The 26,344-nt window shown below is 75.7% G+C and overlaps 6 protein-coding genes across 14 annotated transcripts; 1 reads left to right on the forward strand and 5 right to left on the reverse strand.

Moving 5' to 3' along the window:
- Positions 1–27: 27 nt before the first annotated feature.
- On the reverse strand, positions 28–5,578 carry STAT2 (signal transducer and activator of transcription 2). 2 transcript variants are annotated; one of them, XM_074929573.1, is made up of 24 exons: positions 5,535–5,578; positions 5,035–5,159; positions 4,806–4,937; positions 4,582–4,732; positions 4,398–4,496; positions 4,235–4,327; positions 4,089–4,167; positions 3,913–3,998; positions 3,673–3,821; positions 3,441–3,599; positions 3,209–3,361; positions 3,115–3,135; positions 2,917–3,010; positions 2,754–2,810; positions 2,598–2,681; positions 2,426–2,524; positions 2,049–2,184; positions 1,920–1,969; positions 1,750–1,838; positions 1,549–1,685; positions 1,279–1,467; positions 1,142–1,199; positions 293–1,059; positions 28–226 (listed from the first exon to the last, which is right to left on the reverse strand). In XM_074929573.1, exons 3-24 carry the CDS (start codon positions 4,934–4,936, stop codon positions 96–98), a joined length of 3,012 nt encoding a protein of 1,003 aa, XP_074785674.1. In that variant the 5' UTR covers position 4,937; positions 5,035–5,159; positions 5,535–5,578; the 3' UTR covers positions 28–95. The 2 variants fall into 2 exon arrangements, with proteins under 2 accessions (XP_074785674.1, XP_074785675.1); XM_074929574.1 differs by having other exon boundaries at positions 5,035–5,145; positions 5,535–5,575.
- Positions 5,579–5,911: 333 nt separating this feature from the next.
- APOF (apolipoprotein F) lies at positions 5,912–7,310 on the reverse strand. The gene is made up of 2 exons (XM_074929521.1): positions 6,671–7,310; positions 5,912–6,589 (listed from the first exon to the last, which is right to left on the reverse strand). Exons 1-2 carry the CDS (start codon positions 7,174–7,176, stop codon positions 6,208–6,210), a joined length of 888 nt encoding a protein of 295 aa, XP_074785622.1. The 5' UTR covers positions 7,177–7,310; the 3' UTR covers positions 5,912–6,207.
- A 132-nt stretch (positions 7,311–7,442) lies between these two features.
- On the reverse strand, positions 7,443–14,097 carry TIMELESS (timeless circadian regulator). Of its 2 annotated transcripts, XM_074929516.1 has the most exons (30): positions 14,057–14,097; positions 13,555–13,677; positions 13,332–13,485; positions 13,139–13,253; positions 13,003–13,065; positions 12,807–12,908; positions 12,548–12,703; positions 12,337–12,470; positions 12,162–12,249; positions 11,903–12,079; positions 11,609–11,826; positions 11,420–11,523; positions 11,167–11,336; positions 10,971–11,090; positions 10,743–10,894; positions 10,570–10,667; positions 10,372–10,489; positions 10,097–10,298; positions 9,855–10,006; positions 9,698–9,783; positions 9,496–9,619; positions 9,318–9,400; positions 9,097–9,239; positions 8,856–9,012; positions 8,709–8,777; positions 8,519–8,637; positions 8,313–8,442; positions 8,189–8,222; positions 7,994–8,076; positions 7,443–7,852 (listed from the first exon to the last, which is right to left on the reverse strand). In XM_074929516.1, exons 2-30 carry the CDS (start codon positions 13,634–13,636, stop codon positions 7,725–7,727), a joined length of 3,561 nt encoding a protein of 1,186 aa, XP_074785617.1. In that variant the 5' UTR covers positions 13,637–13,677; positions 14,057–14,097; the 3' UTR covers positions 7,443–7,724. The 2 variants fall into 2 exon arrangements, with proteins under 2 accessions (XP_074785617.1, XP_074785618.1); XM_074929517.1 differs by lacking the exon at positions 14,057–14,097 and having other exon boundaries at positions 8,189–8,219; positions 13,555–14,014.
- A 461-nt stretch (positions 14,098–14,558) lies between these two features.
- Positions 14,559–16,429, reverse strand: MIP (major intrinsic protein of lens fiber). Its single transcript, XM_074929522.1, has 4 exons — positions 15,856–16,429; positions 15,398–15,562; positions 15,210–15,290; positions 14,559–14,832 (listed from the first exon to the last, which is right to left on the reverse strand). The coding sequence occupies exons 1-4, from the start codon at positions 16,213–16,215 to the stop codon at positions 14,635–14,637; spliced, it is 804 nt and encodes a 267-aa protein (XP_074785623.1). The 5' UTR covers positions 16,216–16,429; the 3' UTR covers positions 14,559–14,634.
- A 638-nt stretch (positions 16,430–17,067) lies between these two features.
- On the reverse strand, positions 17,068–19,114 carry LOC141971877 (aquaporin-4-like). Of its 3 annotated transcripts, XM_074929520.1 has the most exons (5): positions 19,062–19,076; positions 18,238–18,558; positions 18,011–18,163; positions 17,843–17,923; positions 17,068–17,434 (listed from the first exon to the last, which is right to left on the reverse strand). In XM_074929520.1, the coding sequence occupies exons 1-5, from the start codon at positions 19,074–19,076 to the stop codon at positions 17,225–17,227; spliced, it is 780 nt and encodes a 259-aa protein (XP_074785621.1). In that variant the 3' UTR covers positions 17,068–17,224. The 3 variants fall into 3 exon arrangements, with proteins under 3 accessions (XP_074785621.1, XP_074785620.1, XP_074785619.1); XM_074929519.1 differs by having other exon boundaries at positions 18,011–19,114; XM_074929518.1 differs by having other exon boundaries at positions 17,068–17,923; positions 18,011–19,114.
- Positions 19,115–21,144: 2,030 nt separating this feature from the next.
- RBMS2 (RNA binding motif single stranded interacting protein 2) lies at positions 21,145–26,166 on the forward strand. 5 transcript variants are annotated; one of them, XM_074929669.1, is made up of 13 exons: positions 21,153–21,381; positions 22,467–22,615; positions 22,754–22,812; positions 22,889–22,980; positions 23,079–23,236; positions 23,478–23,557; positions 23,645–23,754; positions 23,824–23,870; positions 23,972–24,065; positions 24,180–24,227; positions 24,739–24,846; positions 24,943–25,020; positions 25,102–26,162. In XM_074929669.1, the coding sequence occupies exons 1-13, from the start codon at positions 21,316–21,318 to the stop codon at positions 25,180–25,182; spliced, it is 1,170 nt and encodes a 389-aa protein (XP_074785770.1). In that variant the 5' UTR covers positions 21,153–21,315; the 3' UTR covers positions 25,183–26,162. The 5 variants fall into 5 exon arrangements, with proteins under 5 accessions (XP_074785769.1, XP_074785768.1, XP_074785767.1 ...); XM_074929668.1 differs by having other exon boundaries at positions 21,145–21,381; positions 23,645–23,870; positions 24,784–24,846; positions 25,102–26,166; XM_074929667.1 differs by having other exon boundaries at positions 21,147–21,381; positions 23,645–23,870; positions 25,102–26,165.
- Positions 26,167–26,344: the final 178 nt, after the last annotated feature.

Consider the following 26,344-nt stretch of genomic DNA (forward strand, 5'->3'; position numbering starts at 1 on the left):
TCTCGGGTATTTATGGGTTTCTAATAAAGCTCTGAAGGAGAGGAGGCAGCCGCCGCCCGGCGGGATGAGGTTTATTTACAGGGGGCCGGGGGGCGTCACTGGAAGTCGTTGGCGTCGATGTGGAGCGGGGGGAAGTCGGCGGCGAAGAGGGAGCTGACGGCGGGCAGGGCCGCGTCCTCGGGCTGCGGCAGGAAGGGGTCGCGGGGGTCCAGGAGCGCGGCCCTGCCTGCGGCACCGGGAGGGGTCAGTGCTGAGGGGACACCTCTGTCCCCCCCCCGGCCCCGACACTCACCCGTCAGCCCGGGGCCCAGCCCCTCCAGCCCCCCGTCCACGTCCTCCAGTACGTCGGGCATCAGATCCGCCGCCTCCAGCGTCTCCAGCGTCCCCGAGCCCGGCTCCAGCCCCTCCACCAGCGACTGCAGCAGCTCCTGCACGTCGGGGCTCCCGGGCAGCGGCCCCGGCCCCTCGGGGACCAGCAGCGGCTCCGCAGCCCCCGGCACCGGCTGCAGCAGCCCCGTGGCCCCGGCCACCGGCTCCAGCGTTCCCAAGCCCCCTGGTCCCAGCTGCAGCGTCCCCTGACCCTCGGGGACCAGCTGCAGCACCAGCTGCGGCTCCACGGGCCCGGGTCCCACGCGCTGCGTCCCCTGGGCCTCGGGTCCCACGTGCTGCAGCATCCCCAGCCCCTTGGGCAGCAACTGCAGCGTCCCCTGGCCCTCAGGGACCAGCTGCAGCACCAGCTGCGGCTCCAGGTCCCCAAGCCCCGACTGCAGCGTCCCCGGGCTTGTGGCCACCACCTGCAGCGTCCCCAGGCTCCCAGAGGTGATGTGCAGCGTCCCTGGGCTCGTGGCCATCACCTGCACTGGCCCTGGGCTCGAGGGCTGCAGCGTCCCCAGGCTCCCAGACTCGACCTGCGCTGTCCCTGAGCTGCTCCCGGGCTGCAGCGGTGCCAGGCCACCGGGCCACTGTGTCCCCAGGTCACCGGGCTGCAGCTGCAGCGTCTCCAGGTTTTCTGTGGCAACCACCAACTCCTCCTCAGTCTGCCACGACTCATTTGCCTGCCTGCAGGGAGAGAGGGTGGGTCGGGGTCAGGGTCTCCCTTCCCGCGGGGCCATGGAGGGACCGAGGTGTCCCCCCGCCTCACCTGGAGGACACGCGGATGAGGCGCCGGTTCAGGTATTTCTTGTGATCCGTCAGGTTCCCTGGGGACAGAGAGGGGAGGTTGGGGGGCGGCAGGCGCTGGCGCTCCCCCGTGCCGTGCCGTGCCACGCCGTGCCGTACCGTCCTGGCGCTGGCTGTAGTAGGGCCCGAAGGCCTCGTCGCGGGGGGTGTCGGGGTACAGGAACTGGAGGGGGTTCTCGGGGATGTTCTCCTCCACCAGCAGCTGGTAGTCGCGGATGATGTCGGGCAGCGCCAGGGACACCAGCTCGGCCGCGGTGTAGGGAACCACTGCCCGGAAAGCGGGGGGCCCTGCGGGGCGGGGGGCAGCCGGGCTCAGTGCCCAGGGCCGGGGCGAGGGGCTGGGCCTCGGGGGGGGCTGCGTGCGCTCACCGTTTGTGGGGTGCTCCACCCAGGTGCAGGTGACCCCCCCCAGGACGCTCTCGCTGAAGCGGATCAGGAACGTCCCCGTCCGCTTCCCCTTCAGCAGCTTCTTCTCTTGCTTCCGGCTCACGAAGCCCAGGATGAGTCTGGGGGAGGCACCGTCAGACCCGCGGCCCCCGGCCCCCCCGGCCCCCCCAGTCCCGCTCCTACCCGTCCTTCCAGAGCTGCTTGAGGTGCTCCTGGAGCAGCCCCAGGATCCCGTCCAGCCAGGCCCAGAAGGAGAAGCCGGAGGCACCGTCCTGGGGGAGAGGGTGGGTGAGGGGGGACGGAGGGGATGGGGGGGGGACAGGGGGGACAGGAAGGGGACGGGCACCGCTCACCTTGGAGAACTTGGGCCAGGCCACGGTGCTCTCCGGAGACGGCTTCGAGCCTTGGAGGCGAGAGCAGGGTGAGGGGGGGCGCACGGCCCCGTCGCAGCCCCGGGGGGCGGGGGCCAGCCCCCCCCTTACCGAAGAGCTTCTCGGCCAGCATGAGCAGGTGGTCCCGGCCCAGGCCCCGCTCCGCCACGCTCGCGAACTGCCAGCTCAGCACCTCGGCCAGGCGGGGCCAGGGCGCGGGGGGCGGCTTGGAGAAGAACTGCTGGTCCTGCGGGAGACGGGTGAGGGGGCCGGGACGCGCAGAGGGGACGGGGGCACAGGGATGGGGGGGGACAGGGACCAGGGGATGGGACAGGAGAAGGGAGAGGGCAGAGAACCAGGCGCAGGGACCTGGGACAGGACCGAAGGATGGAGAGCGGGTGAGGAGCAGGGATGGGGGGGGGACACCGGGACCAGGGCCGGGGAGAGGGGGTGGGAGAGGGCAGGGGGGGCCGGGGGGGGACCCTCACCTTCGGGTTGGTGCTGAGCATGTTGAACCAGAGGATGGAGGCCCAGGCACTGGAGAACTGGTTGTTGTTGGAGATGATGATGAAGGGCAGCGTGGAGGTCTGCGGGGGCAGCGGGCGTCAGGCTGGCAGCCCCCCCCCAGCCCCCCCCAACCCCCCCGGCCCCCACTTTCACCTCCAGCTCCAGCTGCAGCCCGCAGTAGGCGTAGGCCAGCGTGAAGGTGATGAGGTGCAGCTCCTCCGTCACGACCAGGGGACCCTGCGCAGGGGTGGCACCGTGGGGCACCGGTCCCATCCCCCCCCACGCACCCCCCCCCAGCCCCGCACCCACCTCGCCGGCGCCTTTGCTGCCCTTGCCCGACCTGCTGTCCTTCTGCTCCTTCAGCGTCTGCGGGGAGGGAGAGAGTCAGCGCAGGCGGGGGCCGGGGCTGGGCCAGGGTCCTCGCCCCAGTCCCCCGCCCCACACAGGACCCAGGGGTCGGGGGGGCCCCTACGAGGTATTGGAAGTCGCAGACCAGCCCCTCCTGGGGACTGTCCCCCGCCAGGAGGGTTTTGCTGCTCGACGTCAGGATGTTGAACTTGCGAAACCTGCGGGGCAGAGAGAGGCCGCGGGTGGGGGGCCGGGACCCCTGGGGTTGGGGGGGGGGGAGCTCAGCCCTGCCCGTTGCGTCCAGCGTCCGCTCAGCTCTCACCCTTTTATCTTGGGGGGGTCCCTGCAAGAGACAACAGGGGGTCAGCGGGGGAGCCCCGGGGGTGCAGGGGGGTGCCCAGCCGGGGGGTCCCGACCTGTCGATGTGGATCTTGGCCTCCATGCGGTGGTTGCGGTCGTGGAGGCGGACGAGCAGGCGGGCGCGGGCCTGGAACTTCCCGCCCGTGCGCAGGACCAGCGGGCGCCGGCAGGCGTTGGGCATGCTGGGCTGCTGCTCCACCACGAAGGCGCTGGGGGCACCGGGAGAGGCGGGAGGGGGTGTCAGGGCTGCCCCTGCCCCCCCAGCCCCTCCCGCACCGCCCCCCCCACCTCTGCAGCAGGTAGGTGAGCAGCTCCCGCAGCCGCTGCTCCAGGAGGGGGGTCTCGGCCTTGAGCGGGTCCCTCTCGTAGGTCACCTTCAGCCGCAGCTCCCCCAGCGCCCGCAGCAGCTGCAGCAGCTGGAAGAGCCCCTGGCCCAGCTCTGTGAACCTGCGGGCGCCGCGGGGCTCAGCGGGGGCCGCCCGCGGACCCCCCGTCCGCGCCCCCCCCACCGTGGCCCTACCAGGTCTCCAGCGGGCGCAGGTGGGTGTCGGCGGGGGCCCCCAGGCAGGCGCGTTGCTGCCGCTCCCGCCAGGCCTCCAGCTCCTGCTGCAGGAAATCCCGCAGGGTCTCGCTGCGCCCCAGAAGCTGCTGCATCTGCGCCAGCACCTCCTGGGGGGAGACACGGGCCTGAGCGGGGGGTCGCGGGGCAGATGTGCCCCCCCCGCTGCCTCCCTCCCACCCAGTCCCGGCCCCCTCTCACCCGCCGCTGCCGGTCCAGGATCTGCAGCTTGGCCTGGAGGGCTTGGAGCTGCTGGGTGTACTGGGGGTCGTTGGTCCTGCCCTCGCCTGCGAGCAGGGGCGTCAGGGGGGGTCAGGGGGGGTTCAGGGCAGCACCGTCCCCTGTCTACACCCAGGGCGGGCAGGATTGGGCCTTACCCGGCACGTAGTGCACCTTGAAGCAGAAGTCGAAGGCGTCCTGCTGGTCCTCCAAGTGCCGGAAGGCGCGTTCGGCCTCCTGGAGACAGAGGGGGGTGAGGACGGGGCAGCTCCCCAGGGTCGGGGGGGCCGGGGGGGGCTGTTACCTGAAGGGCCACGTGGAACTCGGCCAGGCGCCGCTGGATCTGCTGCTCCCTGTCACTCTCCAGGGGTGCACTGGGCGCCGGGGCAGCCCCCCCCTGCGGAGACACGGGGTGTCGAGCAGCAGCCGGCAGCACCCCACGGGGCAGGGGGGGGACCCCGGCCTACCTGCCCCCCCGCCTGCCCCAGGCGCAGGATCCGCTGCTCCTCCTGCAGCAGGTTGGCCATCAGGTTGGCCAACTTTTCCGGGCACTCCTCGAACTCGGCCTGCGGAGGGGCCGGGGGGTCAGCGGGGCGCAGAGACACCCGCCCCGTGTTGTGTGCCCCCCCCCGGACCGGCCCTGCGGCCCACCTGGAGGTCTCGGCGGGCCTTGCGCAGGTTGTGCTTCAGCATAAAGTCCTCGTCGCCCAGCCCCGGGCTGCCCAGGCGCTCGCCCAGCAGCGCCAGCAAGGAGTGGAAGAGCATCCGGGCGTGGGAGGAGAGCGGCTCGGCCGCCTGGCGCCTGCGGCACCGCGGGCTCAGCACCGGCCCCGCGCCCCCGCCAGCGCGGCCCCCGGCCCCCGGCCCCCCCTTACCAGTTCTGGTCCTCGATCCAGGCGGCCAGGCACTGCCGCACGGCCATGGGCAGCGCCGCGCCCGCGTACAGCTGGTGGACCTGCTCCAGGTAGGCGTTGGCCAAGCTCTGCACCTCCTGCCACTGCGCCATGCTGGGGGGCGAGGGGCGTCAGGGCGGCCCCGCCGAGCCCCCGGACGGTGAGAGACCGGCACCCGCGCCCCCACGGGGCGTCCCTGCGCCCCACGCACCTGCAGCACGGTCCCGGGGGTCCCTCTGCTCCGGCTGGGCCGCGGGGGGTCCCGGGGGGGTCCCGGGGGTCCCTCTGCTCTGGCTCAGCTGGGCCACGGGAGCGCCGCGGGCTGGTGGCCCCGTGCTGGGGCGGGAGGGGTGAGCAGCGGCTGGTCCCCACCCGGGGCCGGGGGCACACGCACCCCCCGCGCCCCCGCACCCCCTCCCCAGAGGCGCCCCCGGACTGGTCCCCCCTTGCGCCCCCCCGGGCCCCCCCAGACAGGTCCCCCTGCACCCCGGGGCCCCCCCAGCAGCGACCCCGGGGGGTGGCGGCCCCTGAGCACCCCCCGCCCCAGGGGGACGCGCCCAAGGGACCCCCCGCGGCCGATCCCTGCGTGTCCCAACCGCGATCCGCTGTCCGCGGCCCCCCGAGGCGGTGCCCTGCAGAGCGGCCCCGCGGCACCGGGACCCCCCGGGACTCCCCGGGACCCCCCGGGACCCCCCGGCGCCCCGTTCCCACCTCGGCGGCTCCCGGCGGCCGGGTCAGGAAGACGCGGAGGCCCCGCCCCCTCGGCGCTCTGAGCGGCGATTGGCGGAGCGCGGCGGTGAGGCCCCGCCCCACCGGCCGGGAGGCGGCGATTCCAGCGGCCGTTACCCGCTTCCCCGAAATGACGTCATGGGGCGGGGCCAGCGCGGGGCGGGGCCAGAGGGGGAACCCGGACGTGGGGACAAGGGACAGGCTGTGGGGACAGGGACGGGCCGCGGGGATAAGGGACAGGCCGTGGGGACAGGGACGGGCCGCAGGGACAGGGACGGGCTGCGGGGACAAGGGGCAGGCTGTGGGGACAGGGCCGGGCCGCGGGGACAAGGGGCAGGCTGTGGGGACAGGGACGGGCCGCGGGGACAGGGACGGGCCGCAGGGACAGGGCCGGGCCGTGGGGACAGGGACGCAGCCGCTGAGGTGAGGACAAGCTGTGGGGACAGGGCTGGGGCCATGGGGACAGCGAGAGGCTCTGGGGACAGCCCGGGGGGACGGGGCCAGGGACGGGGCCGGGCCGGCTGCCATCACACGCCCCGGCCAAGGCGTCCCCGAGGGCCAAGGTCCCCGTGCCCCGGGGCAGGGTGTCCCCGCATCGATCTGCCGCTGCCCCCCCGACAGGGACAGGGACACGGAGCCAGCGCGGGGCCTTTATTCAGACGATGAGGACGGGGCCGCTGTGGGCGGTGGGGGCCGGCGGGGGGGCCCCGTCCGCGGTGAAGTAGCCGATGAGCGCCCGCACCCCGGCCTTGAGCCCCGGCTGCAGCCCCAGCTGCAGCCCCAGGCCCACGGGGCCGCCGGCGCTGGCGGCCAGCGCGGCCAGGCCGGCGTAGCCCAGGTCCTCGGCGGCCTCCAGGGCCCGCGCGGAGGCCAGAGCCTCGCAGCCCTGGAAGGCGAAATAGATGCTGGTGCCCAGGTTGTAGAAGGTGCTGACGCCCGGCACCCACCCCAGCACCCCGTGGGCCCCCCGCTCCCCCGGCAGGTCGCAGGGGTCCTCGTCCTCCCGCCGGCGCCGGGGCCGTTGGGCACGGCGGCACCCAGGCAGCCAGGCACGAGCCCCGGCCCCCGGGAGCGCCCGCAGCCCCTCGGCCGAGGGCCCCGCAGGCGGCACCACGGGCGCGGTGGGGTGGGTGCCGGCCGCGGGGCCCCGGAGCCGGGGGGGCGCGGCGCAGAGCCGTGGCGGGTCAGAGCCCCCGGCCCGCGCCAGGCCGAGGAGGAGGAGGGAGAGGGCTCGGGGAGCCGGGGCGTCGCGCAGCCGCGCCAGCCCCCGCAGCAGCGCCGCGGCCGCGGGGAGACCCAGCTCCCGCACCAGCCCCAGCACCTCCGCCTCGGCCTGGGGCCCGCAGGCGGCCCCGCTCAGCACCAGGGCCATGGTGGCGCGGGCCAGGGCGCGGGGTGGCGGCGGCAGCCGGGCGAAGCCGGGGAGGGCGTCGGGGCGCAGGTCCTGGCACGAGAACCCGTGCCCCGGCGGGGCCCGCGGCGGGACGAGCTCCGCCAGCTCCGCCAAGAGCGCCCGCGCCGCCGTCCCGTCCGCAGCACCCGGCCGGGGGGGGACGGCGGAGGGGGTGCTGCCCCCCAGGCCGAGGAGGAGGAGCAGGAGGAGGAAGAGCAGAGGCCGAGGCATCGCGGCAGCTCCGGGACAGCCTGTGGAGGCGGGAGAAGGGGCAGAGCCCGTCAGCCCCCGCGGCCGCAGCCCCCGCAGCCCCCCAGCGCCCCGGCTCACCCGCTCGCCGGCGTCCCCTGCCCCGTCCAGCCGCCGCCGCCCCTGCGGCCCCTTTATAGCCGCCGTTATCGGGAGGTTGCGACACGCGGGGCCTGGCCCCGGGACACGGCGGGGGGGGGGCACCACCCAGGGACCCAGCCCCCCCGCATCCACTGACCAGGCGAGGCTGAGAACTGATTTTATTTATTTAGTCTCTTTCCCGATTTAAAAGGTGTTTTAAAGAAAAAAAGGAAATCCAAAGAGCTGAGAAGAAAGTGAGTCCGGGGTCAGCTGGGATAAAAATGAGTTTGGGGTGAAACGGGGAAATGGAGACACGGGGTCAGACACCGGGGAAGGGGACAGGGAAGCTGCCGCCTGATTTCCCAACAGCCTTAAAAACGACCTTTAAAACTTGCAGAAAACCCAGAAAAGAGCCCAGGGCGCGGGTGGGGGAGGGCAGAGGGAGCCCCTCAATCCTCCTCCTCCTCCTCCTCCACGCGGCGGATGCGCTTCCGCCTCCCCAGGGGCTGCGGGTCCTCATCCTCCTCCTCGTCCTCCTCCTCGGGCACACGGGGGGCTGCGGGGGCCGGTCCCACACCTGCGGGTGGGGGGAGCAGGGAGCTGGGGGTGCATCCCGGCCCCCCTCGCTGTCCCCCTCCGCCCCAGGGATGGGCGAGGGGCCGGGGCGGGTCGAGCCCAGCTCCGAGCCCCCCGGGAGGAGCTGGGGGGCTGAACCCACCTGGGCTCCCCTCGGCCTCGAGCTCCCGGCGCCTCTTGGTGCCCGCGGGCGGCACCGGGCTGGGGACTGCGACGGGCTCCTCGCTGCAGCGCGGACAGGGGTTGGCATCGGGAGAGCCCAGGGGTCCGGGTCCCCCCCGAGTTGGGGACAGGACCCCCCCAGGGCCAGGGCCGGGGCACAGGGGCCCGTTCTCACCTCTCCGAGTCCGATCCCGGCGGCGGGGGCTCTGCTGACAGGCACGAGAAGAGGGGGCTGAGGGCCGGCGCCAGGGTAGGGGGGAGCCCAGCCCAGCTCCCGCGCCCCCCGCCCAGCCCCTCACCTGCAGCGGGGTCCTGGGGGACCCCGGGTGGCTCCAGCGGGGACGCCGGGGGGTCGGGGTGAGCGATGGAGGAGGCTGCGCGGCGGAGCTGCTGCGGGGTGAGGGTGGCCGGGATGCGCCAGAAGGATTCCTGGGCAGAGAGCGGGGGGCTGGAGGAGCGAGGGGGGGGGCCGGGGCTGGGGGGGGGCCGGGGCAGGGGCCCTCACCTGCTCGCTGGCCGGGGGCCGCAGCCCCAGGCGCCGCAGCAGGGCCTGGAAGCGCCGATCCTCCATGGCGTCCTCGTTCTCCTCCGAGAGCGGCACCAGCGGCACCGGGTAGGACACGCCTGGGCCGGCAGCACCGTCAGCCCGGCCCGGGCCCCCCCCGGCCCCCCCGCAGCCCCCCCCCGCCGCTCACCGTCCTCCTGGCGGTCCCCGGCCGCTCTCCGCAGGCAGGTCCCCAGCCAGCGCAGGGGCCCGGCCAGGCCTGGGGACAGGGGAGGGTCAGGCAGGATCCGGCCCCAGAGCCAAACGCGACTGGGGGGACGCGGAGCCCCTCACCCACCCTCCTGATGGAGACGATGCGCCAGGCCGGGCCCAGCCCCCTCCTCGGGCGCCCACTGCTCCTCCATGGGGCCTTCCTCCTCCTCCTCCTCCTCGCTGTCCCCGTCATCCTCGGCCGAGCTGTCCTGGGCCGGCACTGCCGGGGCGGCAGCCGCACCCTGCGGGGACCAGCGGTGTTTGGGTGCCCGTGATGGGGCAGCACGTGCTGGGCACAGCCCGGGTCCCCCCAGGCCCCCCCGTACCGGCCCGGGCCCATGGCCCTTCCTCCGGCGCTTCCTGTAGAGCTCCTTGCGCTCCGACACCAGCCCCAGCCCCAGCAGCTTCTCCACCACACGGGCCCGCGACCGCCGCGCCGTCAGGTGCTTCATGATGTTCCCCAGGACGTCTGTGGGGAGGGGGGGTCAGGCCGGGGGGCTGGGGGGGGCTGCGGGGGGCTGCCCCCCCGATCCCCAGCCCCGCTCACCCTCCGAGCTCTGGAATTCCTCGAAGAGCCGCGTCAGCTCCTCCTCCTGCTCCTGCGTCCACAGCACGATGCAGGTGCCCTTCCTGGGGGGGCGGCGCGGCCGTCGGTCCCCGCCCAGGGGGGAGGCAGCCCCCCCAGCCCGGGGGTGTGTGTGTGTGTGGCCCCCCCAGGGACCCACCTCTTGCGCGGGAAGTCCCTGGCGCTGTCGGCCAGCCCCAGCCGCACCAGCTGCTTCACCACCTGCCTCCGCGTCCGCCCCGGCGCCCGCAGCTCGGCCATGATGGCGGCGACGACATCCTCGCCTGGGGGAGCGGGGGGAGGCTGCAGGGACAGACCCCCCCGGCGGTCCTGCTGCCCCCCACCCCGGGGCGCCCCGGTACCTTCCACCTCCTTGTACTTCCAGTAGAGCTCCTGCAGCTCCTGCTCCTCCTGGGGGGTCCAGGGGGGCACCCGGCCCCTGCCAGCGCTGAGGGGAGGCGGAGGGGAGGTGAGGGGGGGTGACGGGAGGGCGGCAGCCCCCTCCCCAGCCCTACTCACCCCCCTTCCTCCTGCAGGGAGCCGTAGCCCTCGGTCATCTCGCGGACGGCCGCCGGGTTCTTCCAGAAGAGCAGCTCCACGAAGGCCTTTTTGTTGGTGGCCGCCAGCGCGAAGAACTTGCCCAGGATGAACTTGGCCAACGCCACCAGCTCCTGCGGGCGGAGGGAGGGAGAGCGGGGCTGGGGGACGCGGGGACGGGCCCTTCCCGGGGGTGGGGGGACGCCGGGGCGGGGGGAGCTGACCTGGTGCGCGGCGGCGGCGGGGTCGCTGAGGAGGCGGTGGAAGAGGGCGAAGAGGGAGAGCTGGAAGAGCAGGGCCTCCATGCGCAGGTCGCGGGCCAGGCGGTGCAGCAGGCGCGCGGCGCAGTGGTTGGTGCGGGGGCTGTTGCGGTCGTACCCCCGCAGCAGCAGCACCAGCGCCCGCACCACGGGGGTACAGGCGAACCTGCCCCGGCAGAGACACCGTGAGCGGGGGCCACCCCCCCCGTGCCCCCGCGCCCCCCTCGGCCCCCTCTCACCGCTTCAGGTAGTCCAGGAAGTTGAACTCCTTCTCTGACACACGCACGGTCTCTTCCTCCTCTTCCTCATCCTCCTCTTCTTCCTCCCTGGGCTCCTCGGCCTCGGGGGGCGCGTGCCCTGTGGCGGGACAGTGCTGAGGGCCCGGAGCACCCCGGCCCAGAGCCCGCCGAGCCCGGTGCCGCCGGCCGGGGACTCACGGGGCAGTGGAGCCAGGAGGATCTCCCGCAGCAGCTGGGTCTCCTCGGGCGGCCCCGCCTCCGGGGGTCCAAACACGTCCCCTTCGGGCCACACGTCCCTGGAGAGAGCGACGGGCTGGCACCGTGTCCCCACGCCCCTGCCGGGGCACGGGACGGGAACGGGGCGCCAGTACCTGGCGGAGCGGAGCAGCCGCAGGGCCTGGGGCACCCGGGCGTCCCGCAGGCACCCCTGGATCCGCAGCAGAGCCTCCGCCCGTTGCTCCTCCACCGGCGTCTCCGAGGCGGCGTCGAAGGGCACCACGTCCTCAGGGAGGGGCACCTCGCCCTGGGGCAGGACACCGTCACCCCCGCACCCCACCAAGGCCCCGGTGCCCCCCCGCGGGGCCGGGTCCTTCTCCCACCTGCAGGCAGGCCTGGAGCTGCGGGGCCAACCCTGCCCACAGCTCCTCCAGCTCCCCGGCGCTGGGCGGCTGCGGGGCGAGGGCTGCCGGCGCCTTCTTCCTCCTCCGCACGCGCTTGCTCTGGGGGACAAGGACCGGGGGTCGAGGGGCTGCCAGACCCCCCCGGGACCCCCGCGGCGGGGCAGCTGCATCCCACCTGCACCACGAGGCCGGTGCGTCCCTGGCAAAAGCGCTCGAGCATGCGGAGGAAGAGGTGGGCCGTCTCCACCAGGTCCCGCAAGAAGCTGCGCGGCTGCTTGGTCTCGTCAAACTTGCGGAAGAGGGCGAGGAAGAGCTCCCGGTACTCCATCAGGTAGAAGATGTTGCCTGGGAGAGGACGGGCTCAGCCGGAGGGGCTGCGGTTGGACCCCCCCAAACCAAAGGGCGGGCGGAGGGACAGACGGACTCACTCTTGATGACCTGGCTGCTGTCCCGCACCGCCTGCTCGGGGGAGCGGTCCATCTCCTGCACCGTCCGCAGCAGCTCCTGGTACGCCTTCAGCGCCAGGTGCATCCTGGGGACACGGCGGGGACCCGCAGCCTCAGGGACCCGCGCCCGGGACGGGTGTCCCAGGCACCCGGGGGGGTCGGAGCACCCACCTGCGGGCCCAGGTCACCGCCTCCTTCTTGTCCATCAGCGCCATCTCGTAGTAGGTGGTGAGGTTCTGCTCGATGAAGTGGAAGGCGCGGACACCCACCGTCTCCGACACCAGCTCGGGGCGGAAGCCCCGCCGGCGGTTGAAGGCCATGAAGAAGGCGGTGGCCCACAGGTAATAGGTCTCGTCGTGCTCCTGAGCCTTCTCCCGCACCAGCTGGTCCTGGGGGGCGGTTGGGGGGGCTCAGCGGGGGTCCGGCAGCCCGGGGAAGGGGTCACAGCCCCCCCCAGCCCCTCACCTTGACCAGCAGCATCAGGCGGTTGTAGCAGCCCTCCAGGAAGTCCTGGCAGAAGCAGCGCAGGAAGAGCCGGACGTTGCGGGCGGAGCGGTGGGGGGGCTCGGCCTCGGGGGGGGCCTGGCGCCGCCGCGGCACCCGCCGCTTCTCCTTGCCCAGGTCGTGGCTGTAGCTCTTCAGCTGCGGGGGGACGCACAAGAGCAGCCGGATTTACGCCCCCGTGCCACTGCCACCCCCGCCCCGTCCCCGTCCCCGCGCTCACGTTGTGCAGCCCTTTGTGGAACACGACGTCCCGGTCCCCGATCGCCTTCAGGCCCTGCAGCACGTAGGAGCCCCCGAAGCGGGAGTGCCTGGGGCAGGGGGACGTGGGCTGAGCGCTGCCAGCCACATCAGGGGGTCCCGGCCCCGCCACGGGGGTGTCCCTGTCCCCCCCCCACCTGGACGGGCGCTGCAGCGCTCGGGCCCTCTTCTCCGCCAGCTCCCGCTGCCGCAGGGTCTCCAGCTCCCGCGTGTCCTCCCCGTGCTCGGCGGCCGCCTGCCCCTGCCCCAGCGCCGCCAGCTCCTCCGGGCTCTGCGGGCAACACCGTCAGCACTGCGGGGGGCTGTGGGGGGGTCCCCTGCCCCCCCGGCCCCTCCGGCAAGGCTCACCTGGTCGCGGAACATGAGGGAGATGATCTCCAGGACGTGCAGGGCCCATTGTTGCTCGCTCGGGGCGCTGGCCAGGAACTTGAGCAGGTCGTCCATCCCGCTGATGTGCAGCGCCCACAGCACCCGGTCGTGCACGCTGGCGTCGCCGTCCACGCCCTGGGGGCCACGGCGGGCGGGGGGGGGTCAGCGGGCAGAGCCCCGGGGAGCCACCGCGGCCCCGGACCCGCCGCGCCGCCGGGGAGGGGCCCCGTCCCGGTACCTGCTCCTCGGCGGGGTCGGCGGGGACGTGCAGGACGTTGCGCACCAGCAGCAAGATCCTCTCGATGAGCAGCGTGTCCTCCTCCTGCCGCTGCTCCCAGTCCTGGGGCGACGGAGCCGTCAGGGCCCCCCCGCGGCTCCCAGGGGGCCCCGGTCCCGCTCGGCGCAGACGGACCCCGGGGGGACACGGGACTCACCAGCTGCAGCAGGTCGTAGAGCTTCTCGCTCAGCACCCCAAAAACCTTCTCGCTGGCAAACGCCTGCAGGACGCGCTGGGTGAGGGGGGGTCCGGGCAGAGCCCGCTGCCCGCGCCCCCCCCCGGGGCAGACTCACCTCCTTGTAGGCCTGGAGGTAGGACAGGACCTGCAGAAAGTGGTGCCGGGAGGCGGCGTCGGGGGGGACTTTGCCGAAGCAGAGCAGGGCCGGCTGCGTCAGGTTCACCATCAGCCTGCGGGGCGGCAGCGGGGGGGCGTGGGACCCCGCTCCGGGGGAGCCCCCCCAGCCCCCCCGCCCCGCGCCCCGGTACCTGACGACGGCGTCGAAGAGCCCCTTGTCCTGGGGGTGCTGGACCAGGAGGGGCAGGAGATCGTTCTGCAGGATCTGGGCTGCCCCCAGCTGCTGCCGCACGTCGCGGGTCTCATCCTCGTGGCGCAGGTACCGGATCAGGTCCTTGACGCTCTCTGGGGGGGGACACGGGGCCGTGAGCCCCCGGCGCCGCCGCCCCCCGCCGCCCCCCGCCGCCCACCTACCCAGGCAGTCGGGCTCCCGGTGGTAGACGTCCCCCTCCAGGTAGCCCAGGGCGCTGCAGGTGGCCAACAGCTCGCAGTTCATCCTGGACCAGCCGCTGCGGCGCCGCCGGGCTCCGGGACCTCCTGCGAGACGCCGTCAGCCGCGGGGCCCCCCCCTCGCCGGTACCGCGGCGCCGTCCGGCCTCAGGCGTCCCCCGCCCCGACCCCGGGCCCCCGGCGGGGATTCCCCTTCCCGGGGCACCCGCCTGCCCCGGTCCCGCCGATCCCGGAGCGGCGGCCGATCCCGGTCCGTCCGCCCCGCGCGCTCCCCGGCCCCGCGCTCACCGCCCGCCCCGGCCCAGACCCCGGGAACCGCCGTGGGGGCGGCGCTACCCAACCGCCCCCGTTCCCGCGGCCAGAGGCCCCGCCCCGCCCCGCCCGCGGGCTTCAAGCGGCAACACCCACCCCGGAGGAGCCGGTGGGCCCATCCCCGCCCCTCCCGCCGCCCGCCACGGGCACTGACCGGCGACGCCGGTGCCCCGCAGCCCCCGCCGCTCCCGTCGGTCTCCCCGCGGCCCCGTTCCCCCACCGCGGCGCTGCGGGGACTCCCCCGCGGTCTCCCTATGGGGAGCAGGCGCGCAGGCGCGGCATTGCCCTTTTAATTGCGACACGGGCTGGGGCGCAGCCCCCCCCCCGGGCGGGGCCACCCGCGGGCGCGGGAAACGGCGGCTGCGGGAGGAGCTTCCCGTCAGCCCCTGCGCGGTTGCCGGGGCGACGCGGGCCTGGCGCGGCCTCGGAGTCTCGGTGCCCCGGTCCCTCCCCCGGTCCCCCCGCTCCCGCCCCCGGTCCCTTCCCCGGCCCCAGGCACGGCCGCCAGCGGTTACCAAAATAAAAGAGCAGGTTTAATTCACCGAACACAGAACTCCCGCCGCGGCGGGGCGGGGCGGCCCCGGCCCGGTACGGGCGGCCCCGGGCAGGCCGGGTCCCGGCAGCGGGTCCCCGCCGCCGCCCGCCGCCGCGCCGCACACACACGCACCACACGCCCCGCGGCGGCCCCGTCACAGCAAAGCAGCGGGCGGGCGCGGGGGGGCCGGGCCCGGCCTACAGGCCCTGCGTCTTCAGCTCCAGCGGCTCGGCCGGCGGCTCGGGCGGCGCCTCGGCGGCGGCGGTGGCGGCGGCGGGGGCCTCTCCCTTGAGCGCGGCCAAGCGCTCGGCCAGGCTGCGCGGCCGCGGGCACAGCGCGAACTCGTAGAGCACCGCGCCCAGCGCCGCGCCCAGCAGCGGGCCCGCCCAGTACACCTGCGGGGGGGCGGCGTGGGCAGCGGCACCCCCGGGCGGGCGGGGCGCCCCCCGCCCCCCCGGTACCCCGGCACCCCCCCCCCGCACCCCCCCCCCGCCCCGGGGCGGCCAGAGGCTCCCAGCCCCCCTCCCCTGGGACGGCACCCACCCCCACTCCCCCCCCGGGGGTCCGCGGGGCACCCACCCCCCGCCGTGCCCCCCCGAGGTGTTGGGGGGCTGCAGGGCTGGGGGGGGCGGGGGGGTCCTCACCCCGCGGGGTGCTGCTGTCGTCACCGGGGCGGCTCCGGCAGCCATCCGTGTCCCGCCCTCGGGGGACAAGCGGGGAGGGACTGGGGGGGACCCGGGGCGGGACGAGGGGACCCCCCCGCGCCACTTACCCAGTGGTTGGCGAAGTTGCGGGTGATGACGGCGGGGGCGAAGGAGCGGGCCGGGTTCATGCCGGCGCCCGTGTAGTGGATCTGCGGGAGGACGGAGGGCGGTGGGGTGCTGGCCCGCTGCGCCCCCCCCCGCAGCCCCCCCCGAGCCCCCGGGGTCACGCCGGGAGGGTCCCCGCGGCCGCCCTTACCCCGAAGATGTGGCCGAGGGCGAGGGACAAGCCGACGGGCAGCGCGGCCGAGCCCGGGCGCCCGTCGTGGCGGTCGTCGAAGCTGGCGAAGACGCAGAGGACGAACTGGGCGGTCAGGAGCAGCTCCACCACCGTGCCCTGGCCCGGGCCCACGCCGGGGTGCAGCTGCGCGGGGAGAGGCCTCAGCGCCCCACGGAGCGGGTGCCCCATTCCCCGGCACCCCCGGCCCCAGGGCACCCAACCCCTGCTCACCCCCAAACACCCCCCGGGCGCCCCCGTCCCTGCCCCGCGCCCCCCCGCAGCCCCCAGTTGCCCCGTTGGCTCCCCCAGACCCCCTGAACCCCGAGATCGCCCGTGACAGCCCCACGGTACCCCCGAACCCCAACACCCCTCCCGCAGCCCCCCGCCTTGCCGCACCCCCACCCCGCAGCGCCGCGGGGACCCCCAGCCCCACTCACCGCGCTGAGGCCCAGGGTGCCGCGGACGGGGGCCGGCGTCACCCCGTAGAGGACCCCGGCCCCGGCCAGCGCGCCCAGCACCTGGGCCAGGAGGTAGCCCAGGGCGCGGGGCAGGGAGAGCTGCGAGGCCAGCAGGAAGGCCAGGGTGATGGCCGGGTTGATGTGGCCCCCGCTGACGTGGCCCAGCGCCTGCACCAGGGTGGCCTGGGCAAGCCCGAAGGCCAGGGCGGCCCCCAGGACGCTGGGGGGGCCCGGGGACCAGCGCAGGGAGGCCCCCAGCCCCAGCAGGGCATAGAGGAGGCTGCCCAGGAACTCGGCCAGGACAGCCCTCCAGAAGGAGGACGAGCGCAGCTCCCGCATGGCCTGGCCCCCGCTGCCCTCCGTGGCCCCGCTCCCCTCCCCGGGGGCCGCCGCACCCACCTTTATAAGGCCCCCCCGGGCCGGCCCCGGGGGTGGGACCCCGCTGCCACCACCCCCCGTTAACCACTTCGCTGCCCGGGGCGGGGGACGGGGGACGGGTGGCAGGGGACACCCCCGGGCCCCCCCGGGGCAGCCCTGCGCCCCTGGGATAGCGGGGACCCCCCCTAGCGCTGTGCCCCCCCCCATCCCTGGGGCTGACGTGCCTTGCGGGGGGGCTCTGACCCACGGGTGCCCTTCGGGGGGTTTGGGGACCCCCGCGCTCAGGGGCCCGGGGCGGCGCTGAGACCTCCCCCCCCCCTCCAGGTTTTGGGGACACGTTGGGGCGACCCTGCCGGGAGGCGGCTCCCCCAGCCCCACACGGAGGGGGGGGCCCCCCTGGGGGCCGCGGGGGCTCCCCCCGCCCCGGGCCTGTTGTCTGGGGAGGGTTATTCAGCCCGGCTTAGCGGGCGCTAATTCCCGGCCGGGGGGGGATTAGGGCCGGGCCCGGCCATTGGCGCCCGCCGGAATCTGCCGGGGCTGCAGAGGCCGCACAAAGGGCTTTGCTGCGCTCAGCGCCCCGGCACGGGACGGCCCGACGGGGGGTCCCGGCCCCCGCCCCCGCCACGGGGCCGCAGGGAGGGGGCACCCGCCCGGGGGAGCCAGGGAGCGGGCAAGGGAGGCCCCCCGGTGTGGGGGTACCCCCACGCCCCGAGGGCGCAGGACAGGGGGGGTCCCCCCGGCCCCCACAGCGATGCTCTGCACCCACCTCTGACCCAAAACCAACTTTAATCCCCCCCAGGGGGGAGAGGGCGGGGGGGCCGGGGGGATGGAGCCATCTGTGCACGGCCCCCCCAGCCCCCCCCATTCTGCCGGGGGGGCAACCGCGCTCTGGGTGCCCCATGGAGGGGGCTGGGCTGGGGAGGGGGGGGCGCCTCCCCCGGGCTGGGTCGCAGCGGGGGGCTGGGGGGGCTCAGGCCGTGCCCTGGCCCCGCTCAGCCGGGGGGGCCGGGGGGGCGCGGGCGGAGGGCGAGGAGGGGGACGGGCTGGCGGCCTCCACCAGCGCCGCGTCCCGGCAGGCCAGGCAGGCGCCCAGCTTCTCCCGGGAGGCGCCGGGGGCGAAGATGAACTCGTAGGAGATCCCGGCCAGCACCGCGCCCAGCACCGGGCCCAGCCAGTACACCTGGGGGGGACACAGGGCCGGGGTGTCCCGGGGACGGGGACACCGCGGGGTGCTGCTGGCCGGGGACCCCAAACTGGTGATGGAGACGGGGCTGGAGGAACCTGCTCCGGGCACGAGGAGCTGGGGGGGGACCGCGCGTTTGGGATGGGGGGACCGGGAGGGGCCGGCCCAAGGACGGGGACTGGGGGGGCCCCGTGCCATGATGGGGGGACTGGGAGGACCCAGACTGGGGCTGCAGCCGGGGGTGACCTGTCTTGGGGGGGTGGGGAACCATCCGACGGAGACGAAGAGCCAGGGAACCCCCTCTGGGGTGGGGAGGGGGCCGTGGGGGTCCCACGCTGCGGCTGGGGACACGCATCCCCACGCTGGGGGTCCCTGGGGGGGACACGGGGGGGGCCACCGACTCACCCAGTGGTCATCCCAGATGCCGGTGACGACGGCCGGCCCCAGCGAGCGCGCGGGGTTCATGCTGCCCCCCGAGAACGGCCCCTGCGGGCGGGGGGGGTGAGGGCCGGCCGGGGCGGGGGGCGGCAGCCCCGGGAGGGGGGCGCAAGGGGGGGGTGGGGGTGTCCGTACCGCAGCCAGGGCACCGGCGGCCACGGCGCTGCCCAGCACCAGCCCACCCTGGGGGGCCGCCCGGTCGGCGGCGGCGAAGGCGGCCAGCGCCAGCTGGAAGGTGGCGAAGGTCTCCCAGGCCAGGGCCTGCCCCGGCGTCCCCGACGCCGTCACCTGCCGCCACAGCCCGGCCTCAGCGCCCGCGCCGGCGCGGCCACGGCCACGGCCACCGCCGCGGCGACACTCACCCTGGTGACGAGGCCGGCGTCGTCCCGCAGCGCCAGGCGGGCGGCGGCGGCGGCCACCACGGCCCCGGCACCCTGGGCCAGGAGCCCGGCGGCCCCGCGCAGGGCGCCCAGTTTGCGGGTGCAGAGCAGGGCGATGGTGAGCGCGGGGTTGGCCTGGGGCGCCCCGAGGGTGCAGCTCAGCGCCGCGGCCACCAGGCCCCCGGCCAGCGCCGGCGCCAGGGGACCGGGGGCCGCCGAGGCGCCCAGCACCACCCCCACGAAGATGAGCGTCGCCGCTGCCTCCGCCAGCACCCCCCGCCAGAAGCACCCGCTCCGCAGCTCCTGGGGGGGCACGGGGGGGCGTCACCCGGGTGCCATGGCGACGGGGACACATGGCGACAGAGTGACGCGGTGGTGATGGGGTGTTGGGGGACCGCAGTGGGGCAAGAGGTGCCTCAGTGGCCGGGTACCATCGCGAAGGGGTGACGGGGTGCCATGGTGACGGGACCCCTCATCAACTGGGTGTCACGGTGATGTGTTGCTATGGCAACGGGATGCCTCAGCAACCGGTGATGGGGGTGTCTTGGCAACGGGGTGCCTTAGCAACAGGGTCACCATGGCAACCGGAGCACTACAGCGATGAGGGCACCATGGCAACAGAGAAAGGTGCCATGGCGACAGGCGGTTATGGTGAAGGGGCACACGGGGGACCCCTGTGCCGGGGGCTGACCGGGGGTTCCCCGCGAGTTAGGGGGCTGCTCACCTGCCCCCCCTGGCAGGGAGGGCCCCCGGTGTCACGGCTCTGGGGTGGGGGGGCCGGGGCAGCGCCGCTCGCAGGGCCTTACCTCCGCGATGGCCATGGCGCATCTGCGGGGCCGAGCGGAGCGCGGGGGATGCCCAGGGCGGGGGCACCTCCCACCCCCCCGGCACCGCCACCCCCCGGCCCTGCCAACCCCCCCGGCACCGCCAACCCCCCGCGTGCGGGGAGGGAAGGCCCCGTGCTCGGCACAAGACCCCCCCGGGGTGCAGGGGGGGGGCTGAGGACGGGGCAGAGCCCTGGGGGGCTGCAGGGGTCCTGGGGGGGGGGCTCAGAGCATCTCCGGGTGCCATGGCAACGGGCTGGGACCCTTCGGGGCGTTGCCACGACGACCAGCGCTCCAGGAGAGATGAAAGGCCGGGAGGGATGAAAGGCTGGGGGGAGCGGAGGGGGGGAAGGTGCCCACCCGCGGGGGGGCTCGGGGCGGGCACCCCCATAGTCTCACACACCGGGGCCCGGGGCTGCCCCCGCCGCGGGGGTCCCCGGGGGGGCGGCAGGAGGGGGCTGGGGCGGGGGCGCCCCTGCCCGCAGGGAGCTGCCAGCTCAGCAGTGGCCCCGCACGTGGGGTGAGTCAGCGGGGGGGGGGCCCGGGCCTGGCTCAGCACGGGGGGGCCCGGGCCTGGCTCAGCACGGGGGGGCCCGGGCCTGGCTCAGCACGGGACACGCGGGCCCGGCCCTGCTGACGCCCTGCAAAGAGCCAGAACAATCCGCGCCCGGGGCCGCCACAAAGGGCCCGTTGGCGCCCGGGGACACGCGGAGCGGGGACACGCGCTCCCCGCGCCCCGGCCGGGGGGGGCAGGCGGGCGGGGGGGCTCCCCCAGCCCCCAGCTGAGCTCACGTCAGGCCGGGGGCAGCTGCGCCGGGACCCCGGGGGGGTTCTGCCCCTCAACCGGCCGGGGGCACCCCCTGTCCTGCCCCTGACAGGGACGGGGACGCTGCGGCCCCCACCGGACCCTCCAGGGACCCCCAGGCCTGACCCTGCCCCACAGTGACCCCCCCGCCCCACGGATCCCCCCGGATCCCCCAGACGCCCCCTCCTGCCCCACGGACCCCTCAGAAGACCCCAGGTCCCTCCTTTACCTGCCCCCCCCCGACACCTCGTCCTGCCCCCCTTAACACTGTGTGTGTGTGTGTGTGTGTGTGTCTGTGTCTGTGTCTGTGTGTGTGTGTCTGTGTGTGTGTGTGTGTGTGTGTCTGTGTGTGTGCCTGTGTGTATCTGTGTGTGTGTGTCTCTGTGTGTGTGTGTGTGTGTGTGTCTGTGTCTCTGTGTGTGTGTGTGTGTCTGTGTGTGTGTCTGTGTGTGTGTCTGTGTGTGTGTGTGTGTGTCTGTGTGTGTGCCTGTGTGTATCTGTGTGTGTGTGTCTCTGTGTGTATCTGTGTGTGTGTGTGTCTGTGTGTGTGTCTGTGTCTCTGTGTGTGCGTGTGTCTGTGTGTGTGTGTGTGTGTGTGTGTGTGTGTGTGTGTGTGTGTGTGTCTGTGTGGCCAAGATGGCGGCCCCCTGCCCGGCCTCAGCTGCGGGGCGGAGCTAGCCGGAGTCACGCGTCGGGGGAGGGCGGTGCCAAGATGGCGGCCCCGCCTTGACGGGCAGGCGGCGGGCGTGGGTGGGGCACGTGACCGGCAGCTCCAAAATGGCCGCGCCCATGGTGCGGGCGGCGCGGGGCGGGGCCACCGCCCCGCCGAGGGGTAATGGCGGCGGGGGGCGGGGCCTCGCGGCTTCCAACGAGCCGCGCTTAAAGGGGCCGCGCGCACGGGCCTGGCCGCACCGACCCGCCCCGGCCCCGCCGTGCTGAGGCCCCGGCGGCTGCTGCGGGACCCCGGCGCCGGGGCAGCCCGTCCCCGGGCGGGCAGTGACACCCCCGGGGCGGTCGCTGGGTCCCCAGCCTGCAGCCCCCCCCCCCCCCCCCATCCCCGGTGCCCCGGGCGCCCTGTGCCGAGCGCGGCGGCGGCGGGGCGCGGCCCCCGGGGGGTTCCCCGGTGTGTGCGTGTCCTCCCGCCGCACCCCACGGCCGGGGCACCGGCGGCGCCTGGGCTACGATCAGCGCCCGGGGGCTCCGGCGGGTCGAGGGGCAGCATCGGGGCCGGGGGGGGTGTCCCCGGGCCGGGCCGCGGTGCCGCGCGTGTGTGTCCCGGGGTGGGGGCAGCCCCGGGCGGGGGGGGCGCGGGGCCGGCCCCGGCGTTAGGACCCGGCCCGCGGTGCCCGCGGATTCCAGGCTGGCTCCGGCCGTGACGTCAGGCCGGGCCCGCCTGGCTCCCGGCCCGCCCCGGCCCTCGCGCTCCGCAAAATGCTGCTCTCGGTGCCGCCGCGCTCCGGCCTCCCCGCCTTCGCCTACAACAAGAGCGGCAAGAAGGTAGAGGGACCCCCCCCGCGCCCCCCGCCGCGCCCCGGGGCCGCCCGCCCGCCGCCAGGCCCGGCCCTGGGCCGTGGCGGGGCCGCGGGCAGCGGGAACCCCGGCCCGGGGGGCACCCCCCCCCGGCACAACCCCGGCCGCGGGGGCAGCGGCGCCACGGGGCGGGGGGGGACCCGCCGCGGAGCCCCCGGGTCCCTCCGCAGGGGTTGGCCGCGGCGGGGGGGGGCACGGGCATGGCGGGGCCGTGTTGCTCCCCCCGAAAATGTGGGGGGAAAGGCTGGGGAGGGAGGGGGGGGTGCGCGGGATCGGGGACCGGGAAGAGCTCGGAGCGGTGGCGGGGGGGGACACCCGGGTCCTCGACAGGCGGGGGGGGGGGGTCAGGGGACACCCGGGAGCAGCCCCCGCCGGGACTGGGTTCGGGGGGGGCACCCGCGCGAGCCGCGGCCTCCCGGGGGGGTCCTGCCCCCCCCCGTGCCTCAGTTTCCCTCCCTGGGGGTTGCGCTCGCCCCACACATTGGCCCCAGCACAGACCCCGCGCGGGGGGGGGTGTTGGGGCTACGTGGCCCCCCCACACCTGTCCACGCTCGCACACGCGTGTGCAACGCGCACACACCTGCCCCGCACACGGAACGGGCCCCCCCGCTGCCCCCCCCCCCCCCCCCCGTGCACACGCATCGGCCCCGCCACATGCACCCGCACGCGTGTGCCGGGGGGGTCCCCGGGGGGGTCCGTGGGTCCCGGCCAGGGGCCCCGCGCAGGGGGGTGACCCCCAGGCCTGGTCCCGGTGAGCCGGGAGGGGGGGTCACCCCCATCGCCACCCCTCCGGGGGGTGGGTGCTGGAGGGGGCCCCGGGGGGGGCGGCCGGGGGGGGGAGGGGCCGCGGGTGGTTCATTTTTTCACGTTGACTCAGGTCTGGAGGTTTCCCCGATGCCGCGGGGGGGGGCCCGGTCGGATTTGGGGGGGTCCCGCGGTTGCCGGGGGGGCCCCAGGCCGGGCAGGATCCACCCCTGGGCCTCGCTGCATCCGCACGCGTGTGCCCCGGGGGTCAGGGCGGTGGGGGGGCGCAGCTGACCCCTGCCCCCCAGCAGCCCTATGTGCCGCCGGCGCAGCCGCTGGGCCCCCCCAGCCCCAGCCCCGCGGGGGGGGGCACGGACCAGCTCAGCAAGACCAACCTCTACATCCGGGGGCTGCACCCCGGCACCACGGACCAGGACCTGGTGAAGCTCTGCCAGCCGTGAGTGGGGCCGGGACTCCCCCCCCGGGGTGTGGGGGGGGCGCGGGGGGGGTTTCTGCTGCCGCCACCAGCCCAGGGCCCCCCCGCGGGAGGGGCCGGGGGCCCCGCTGGGCGCTGACCCCCCCCCTTTCTCCCCAGCTACGGGAAGATCGTCTCCACCAAAGCCATCCTGGACAAGACGACCAACAAGTGCAAAGGTTGGAGGCGTGAAGGGGGGGGGGGTGCTGTGGGGGGGGCCCCCTCTCACTGCTGCCCCCCCCCCGCCCCCCCCAGGCTATGGCTTCGTGGACTTCGACAGCCCCACGGCGGCGCAGAAGGCCGTGACGGCGCTCAAGGCCAGCGGGGTGCAGGCGCAGATGGCCAAGGTACGGCCCGGCCCCTCGGGGCCCCCCCTGACCCCCCGATCCGCCCCCCCCGGACCCCCCCTGGGCCCGGGCGGCCCCCTGACCCTCCCCCCCCACAGCAACAGGAGCAGGATCCCACCAACCTCTACATCTCCAACCTGCCGCTGGGGGTGGACGAGCAGGAGCTGGAGGCGCTGCTGAAGCCCTTCGGGCAGGTGGTCTCGACCCGCATCCTGCGGGACCCCCACGGGGCCAGCCGCGGCGTGGGCTTTGCACGGTACGGGGGGGCCGGGGGGGCCCTGCTGCGGGCCAGGGGGGGCGCGGGGCCGGGGGGTGGCACGGGGTAACGTGCGGGTCTGGGGGGTGTCCGGGAGGATGGGGGTGCACAGAGCTGGGGGGCTGCGAGGGGGCTGCATGGGGCTGGGGGGGGCCTCTGTGGGGCTGGGGGGGGCACACAGGGCGGGGGGCAGGCGGGAGGGCCCCGCGCACGGCCCCCGCCCCAGCCCCGCTCCCCCCAGGATGGAGTCGACGGAGAAGTGCGAGGCCGTCATCACCCACTTCAACGGGAAGTACATCAAGACGCCCCCGGGGGTGCCAGGTGGGTTGGGGGGGTCCCGGGGGGGGGGCTCAGGGCAGCGGGGGGGGCTGTGGGCCGGGTAATGGCGCTGACGGCCCCTCCCCGCAGCCCCCCCGGACCCGCTGCTCTGCAAGTTCGCGGACGGGGGGCAGAAGAAGCGGCAGAGCCAGGGCAAGTTCGTGCCCAACGGGAGAGCCTGGGCCCGGGACGGCGACACGGTGAGGGGGGGGCGCTGGGGGGGCGGACCCGCGGCGGGGGGGGCAGCGCTGACCCTTTCGCCCCCGCAGGGCACCGTGACCTTGGCCTATGACCCCGCGACGGCGCTGCAGAACGGGTGGGTGCTCCCGACCCCCCCAGTCCCCGGGGGGGATGGGGGTGTGGGGGGGGCGCTGCCGGCTGCGTCCCCCCGCCCCTGACCCCCCCCCGCCCCCCCAGGTTCTACCCGGCGCCCTACGGCCTGGCCCCCAGCCGCATGATCGCCCCCCCCGCCCTGGCCCCGTACCTGCCCTCCCCCGTCTCCTCCTACCAGGTACGGGGGGCGGGGAGGGGCCGGGGGTCCCGGGAGGGGGGGAGGGCTCGGGGGGGGCTGGGGTGCTCGAGGAGCCCCCACCCCCCCACCGCCCCCCACCGGCCGCTGCCGCAGGTCCACGGACCCGCCTGGATGCACCAGTCCTACCTCGTGCAGCCCACGGTGAGTGCGGGGCCCCGCCCACCCCAACGCCCCGCCCACCCCAACGCCCCGCCCACCCATCCATGCCCCACCTACCCACCAATGCCCCACCCACTGCCCTACCCACTGCCCCGCCCACCCAGCTAGTCCCCCTGCCCCACCCCCACCACTGCCCCGCCCACCCCAGCCATCCCATCTGCTGCCCCGCCCACCCACCGATGCTCCACCCACCGCCCCGCCCACCCCAGCCGTGCCCCACCCACAATGGCTATAGCCCTACCCACAATGGCTATAGCCCCACCCAGTTTGGCAGGCCACACCCACTGTGACTTCAGCCCCGCCCACCACAGCCATGACCACACCCATTCCCAGCATGCTCCACCCACTTCAGCCGCAGGCCCCGCCCCCGGCCCCACCCCAGCTCTCCCTGGGCCCCGTCCCAGCTCCCCGCACCCCGGGGCTGCGTGTCCCCCCCCCGCGTCCCCCCCCCGTCCCCCCCGCGTCCCCCCGCCCCCGCTGACGGGCCCTGCAGGGCGCGGTTCTGGCCCCCGCTGTGGACCACGCCGTCCCCCTCCAGCCCTCCGTGGTGGCCCCCCTGGCCCAGCAGCTCGGGCACCTCTCGCTGGGCAGCGCCGGCACGGTAAGACCCCCCCGACCCCCCCTCAACCCCCCCTCAACCCCCCTCAACCCCCCTCAACCCCCCCGGCACCCCCTGACGCCGACGCCGCCCCCCCAGTACGTCCCCGCTGCCGCCGCGGTGCCCGGAGCCTTCCTCCCGCCGTACCCGCCGGTGCCGCCCGCGCTCCCGCTGGAGGTCAGTGCTGGGGGGGGCGGGGGGGGCGCTGGGGTGGGTTTTTTGGGGGGGGGCTCAGGCTCCGCTAACGCCTCCCCGCAGGACGGCAGCGCCGCCCCCAGCCACGGCCCCATCGAGTCGCCGTCCGAGCCCGGCGCCTTCCCCTACCCCTACGCCAAGTAGCGGCGGGGGGGGCCCAGCCCGAGGGACCCCCCCCCCCCCCCCCCAAACCTGCCAGCTGCCGGGAGGGGCTGGGCCGGGACCCCCGTCCGGTGCTGCCCCCCCTCCCGCCCCCCCGCCGCTGCTGCCGCCGCCGCCTTGGGAAGGAGCCGTGTCCTGGCCGGGGGGGCCCTGGGCGGGGGGGGGGGCCCGCTGAACCCCGGCCGGGCAGACCCCCCCCCCTCCCACCCCACCCCCCCCGGAGGGCTTTTTTTTTTCCTCCTGCATTTTATAAAAAACTGAGAAAAAAGAAAAAAAACAACCAAAAAAAGGAAAAAAAAAAAAAAAAGTAAGAAAAAAAAAAAAGGAAAAGAAGACAAACGCCACCCCGGGGGGGCCAGGGGTTCCCCGGCCGCCCCCCCGCCTCGTGCTTCCAGGGCCCGCGGCCCCGCCAGCCCCCCCCAGCCGCGGTGCCCCCCCGTGCCTTCTGCTGCCCGGTCCGGCCGGTGTCCCCGGCTCGGGGACCGGGGCGGGGGGGGGGGTGATGGTGACCCCCCCCTGCCCCCGTGGGGTCCAGTCTCCGGGCACCAGCCCCCCTGCAGGGCCGGGGGTGCTGCCCCCCCCCCCCCCCCTTTTTCCCCCCCCGCAGCCATTCCTGCCCCCATGGGCGCGGCCGGGGCTCTGCATGCTGCCCCCACCCCTGCCCCGGCCCGGGGGGGCAGGACAAGTGCAATAACCCCCCCCCGCTTCCAGGGGCGATGGGCGCCCCCAGGGTCACCCAGGCACTTTAGAGTCCCCGCGCCCGGGGGTGCCCCGGCCCCCCCGCCCCCCCCGCAGCGACAATCAGGGGGGCCCTCGGGGGTGGCTCTTGCAACCAAAGATTGAGGGAGTCGCGGGGGGGGCCTGAGCTGCCCCGCCGCCCCCCCCCAGCTTCGCGACCCCCCCCCCCCAGGCCGTGGGTCCGTCCGTCCGTCCCTCCCCATGGTCCGGGGGGGGGGGGGCAGCCCCCCCACTTGCTTCCAGCTCTGGGGCCGGCTGTGCCCCCCCCCCCCCCCCAGCTCTGCCCAGGGCCTCCCGGTTCTTCCAGCCCGCCCCCAGCGCGGCGGAGTCCCCAGCCCCCCCCGCGGGGCAGCGGGGCCCCCCCGCCACACATCTACCTCACCCCCCCACAGCTCGGTGCGCGCCC

Source organism: Athene noctua, chromosome 30 (genome assembly GCF_965140245.1).
Source record: "Athene noctua chromosome 30, bAthNoc1.hap1.1, whole genome shotgun sequence".
In the NCBI taxonomy this organism is placed as follows: Eukaryota; Metazoa; Chordata; class Aves; order Strigiformes; family Strigidae; genus Athene; species Athene noctua.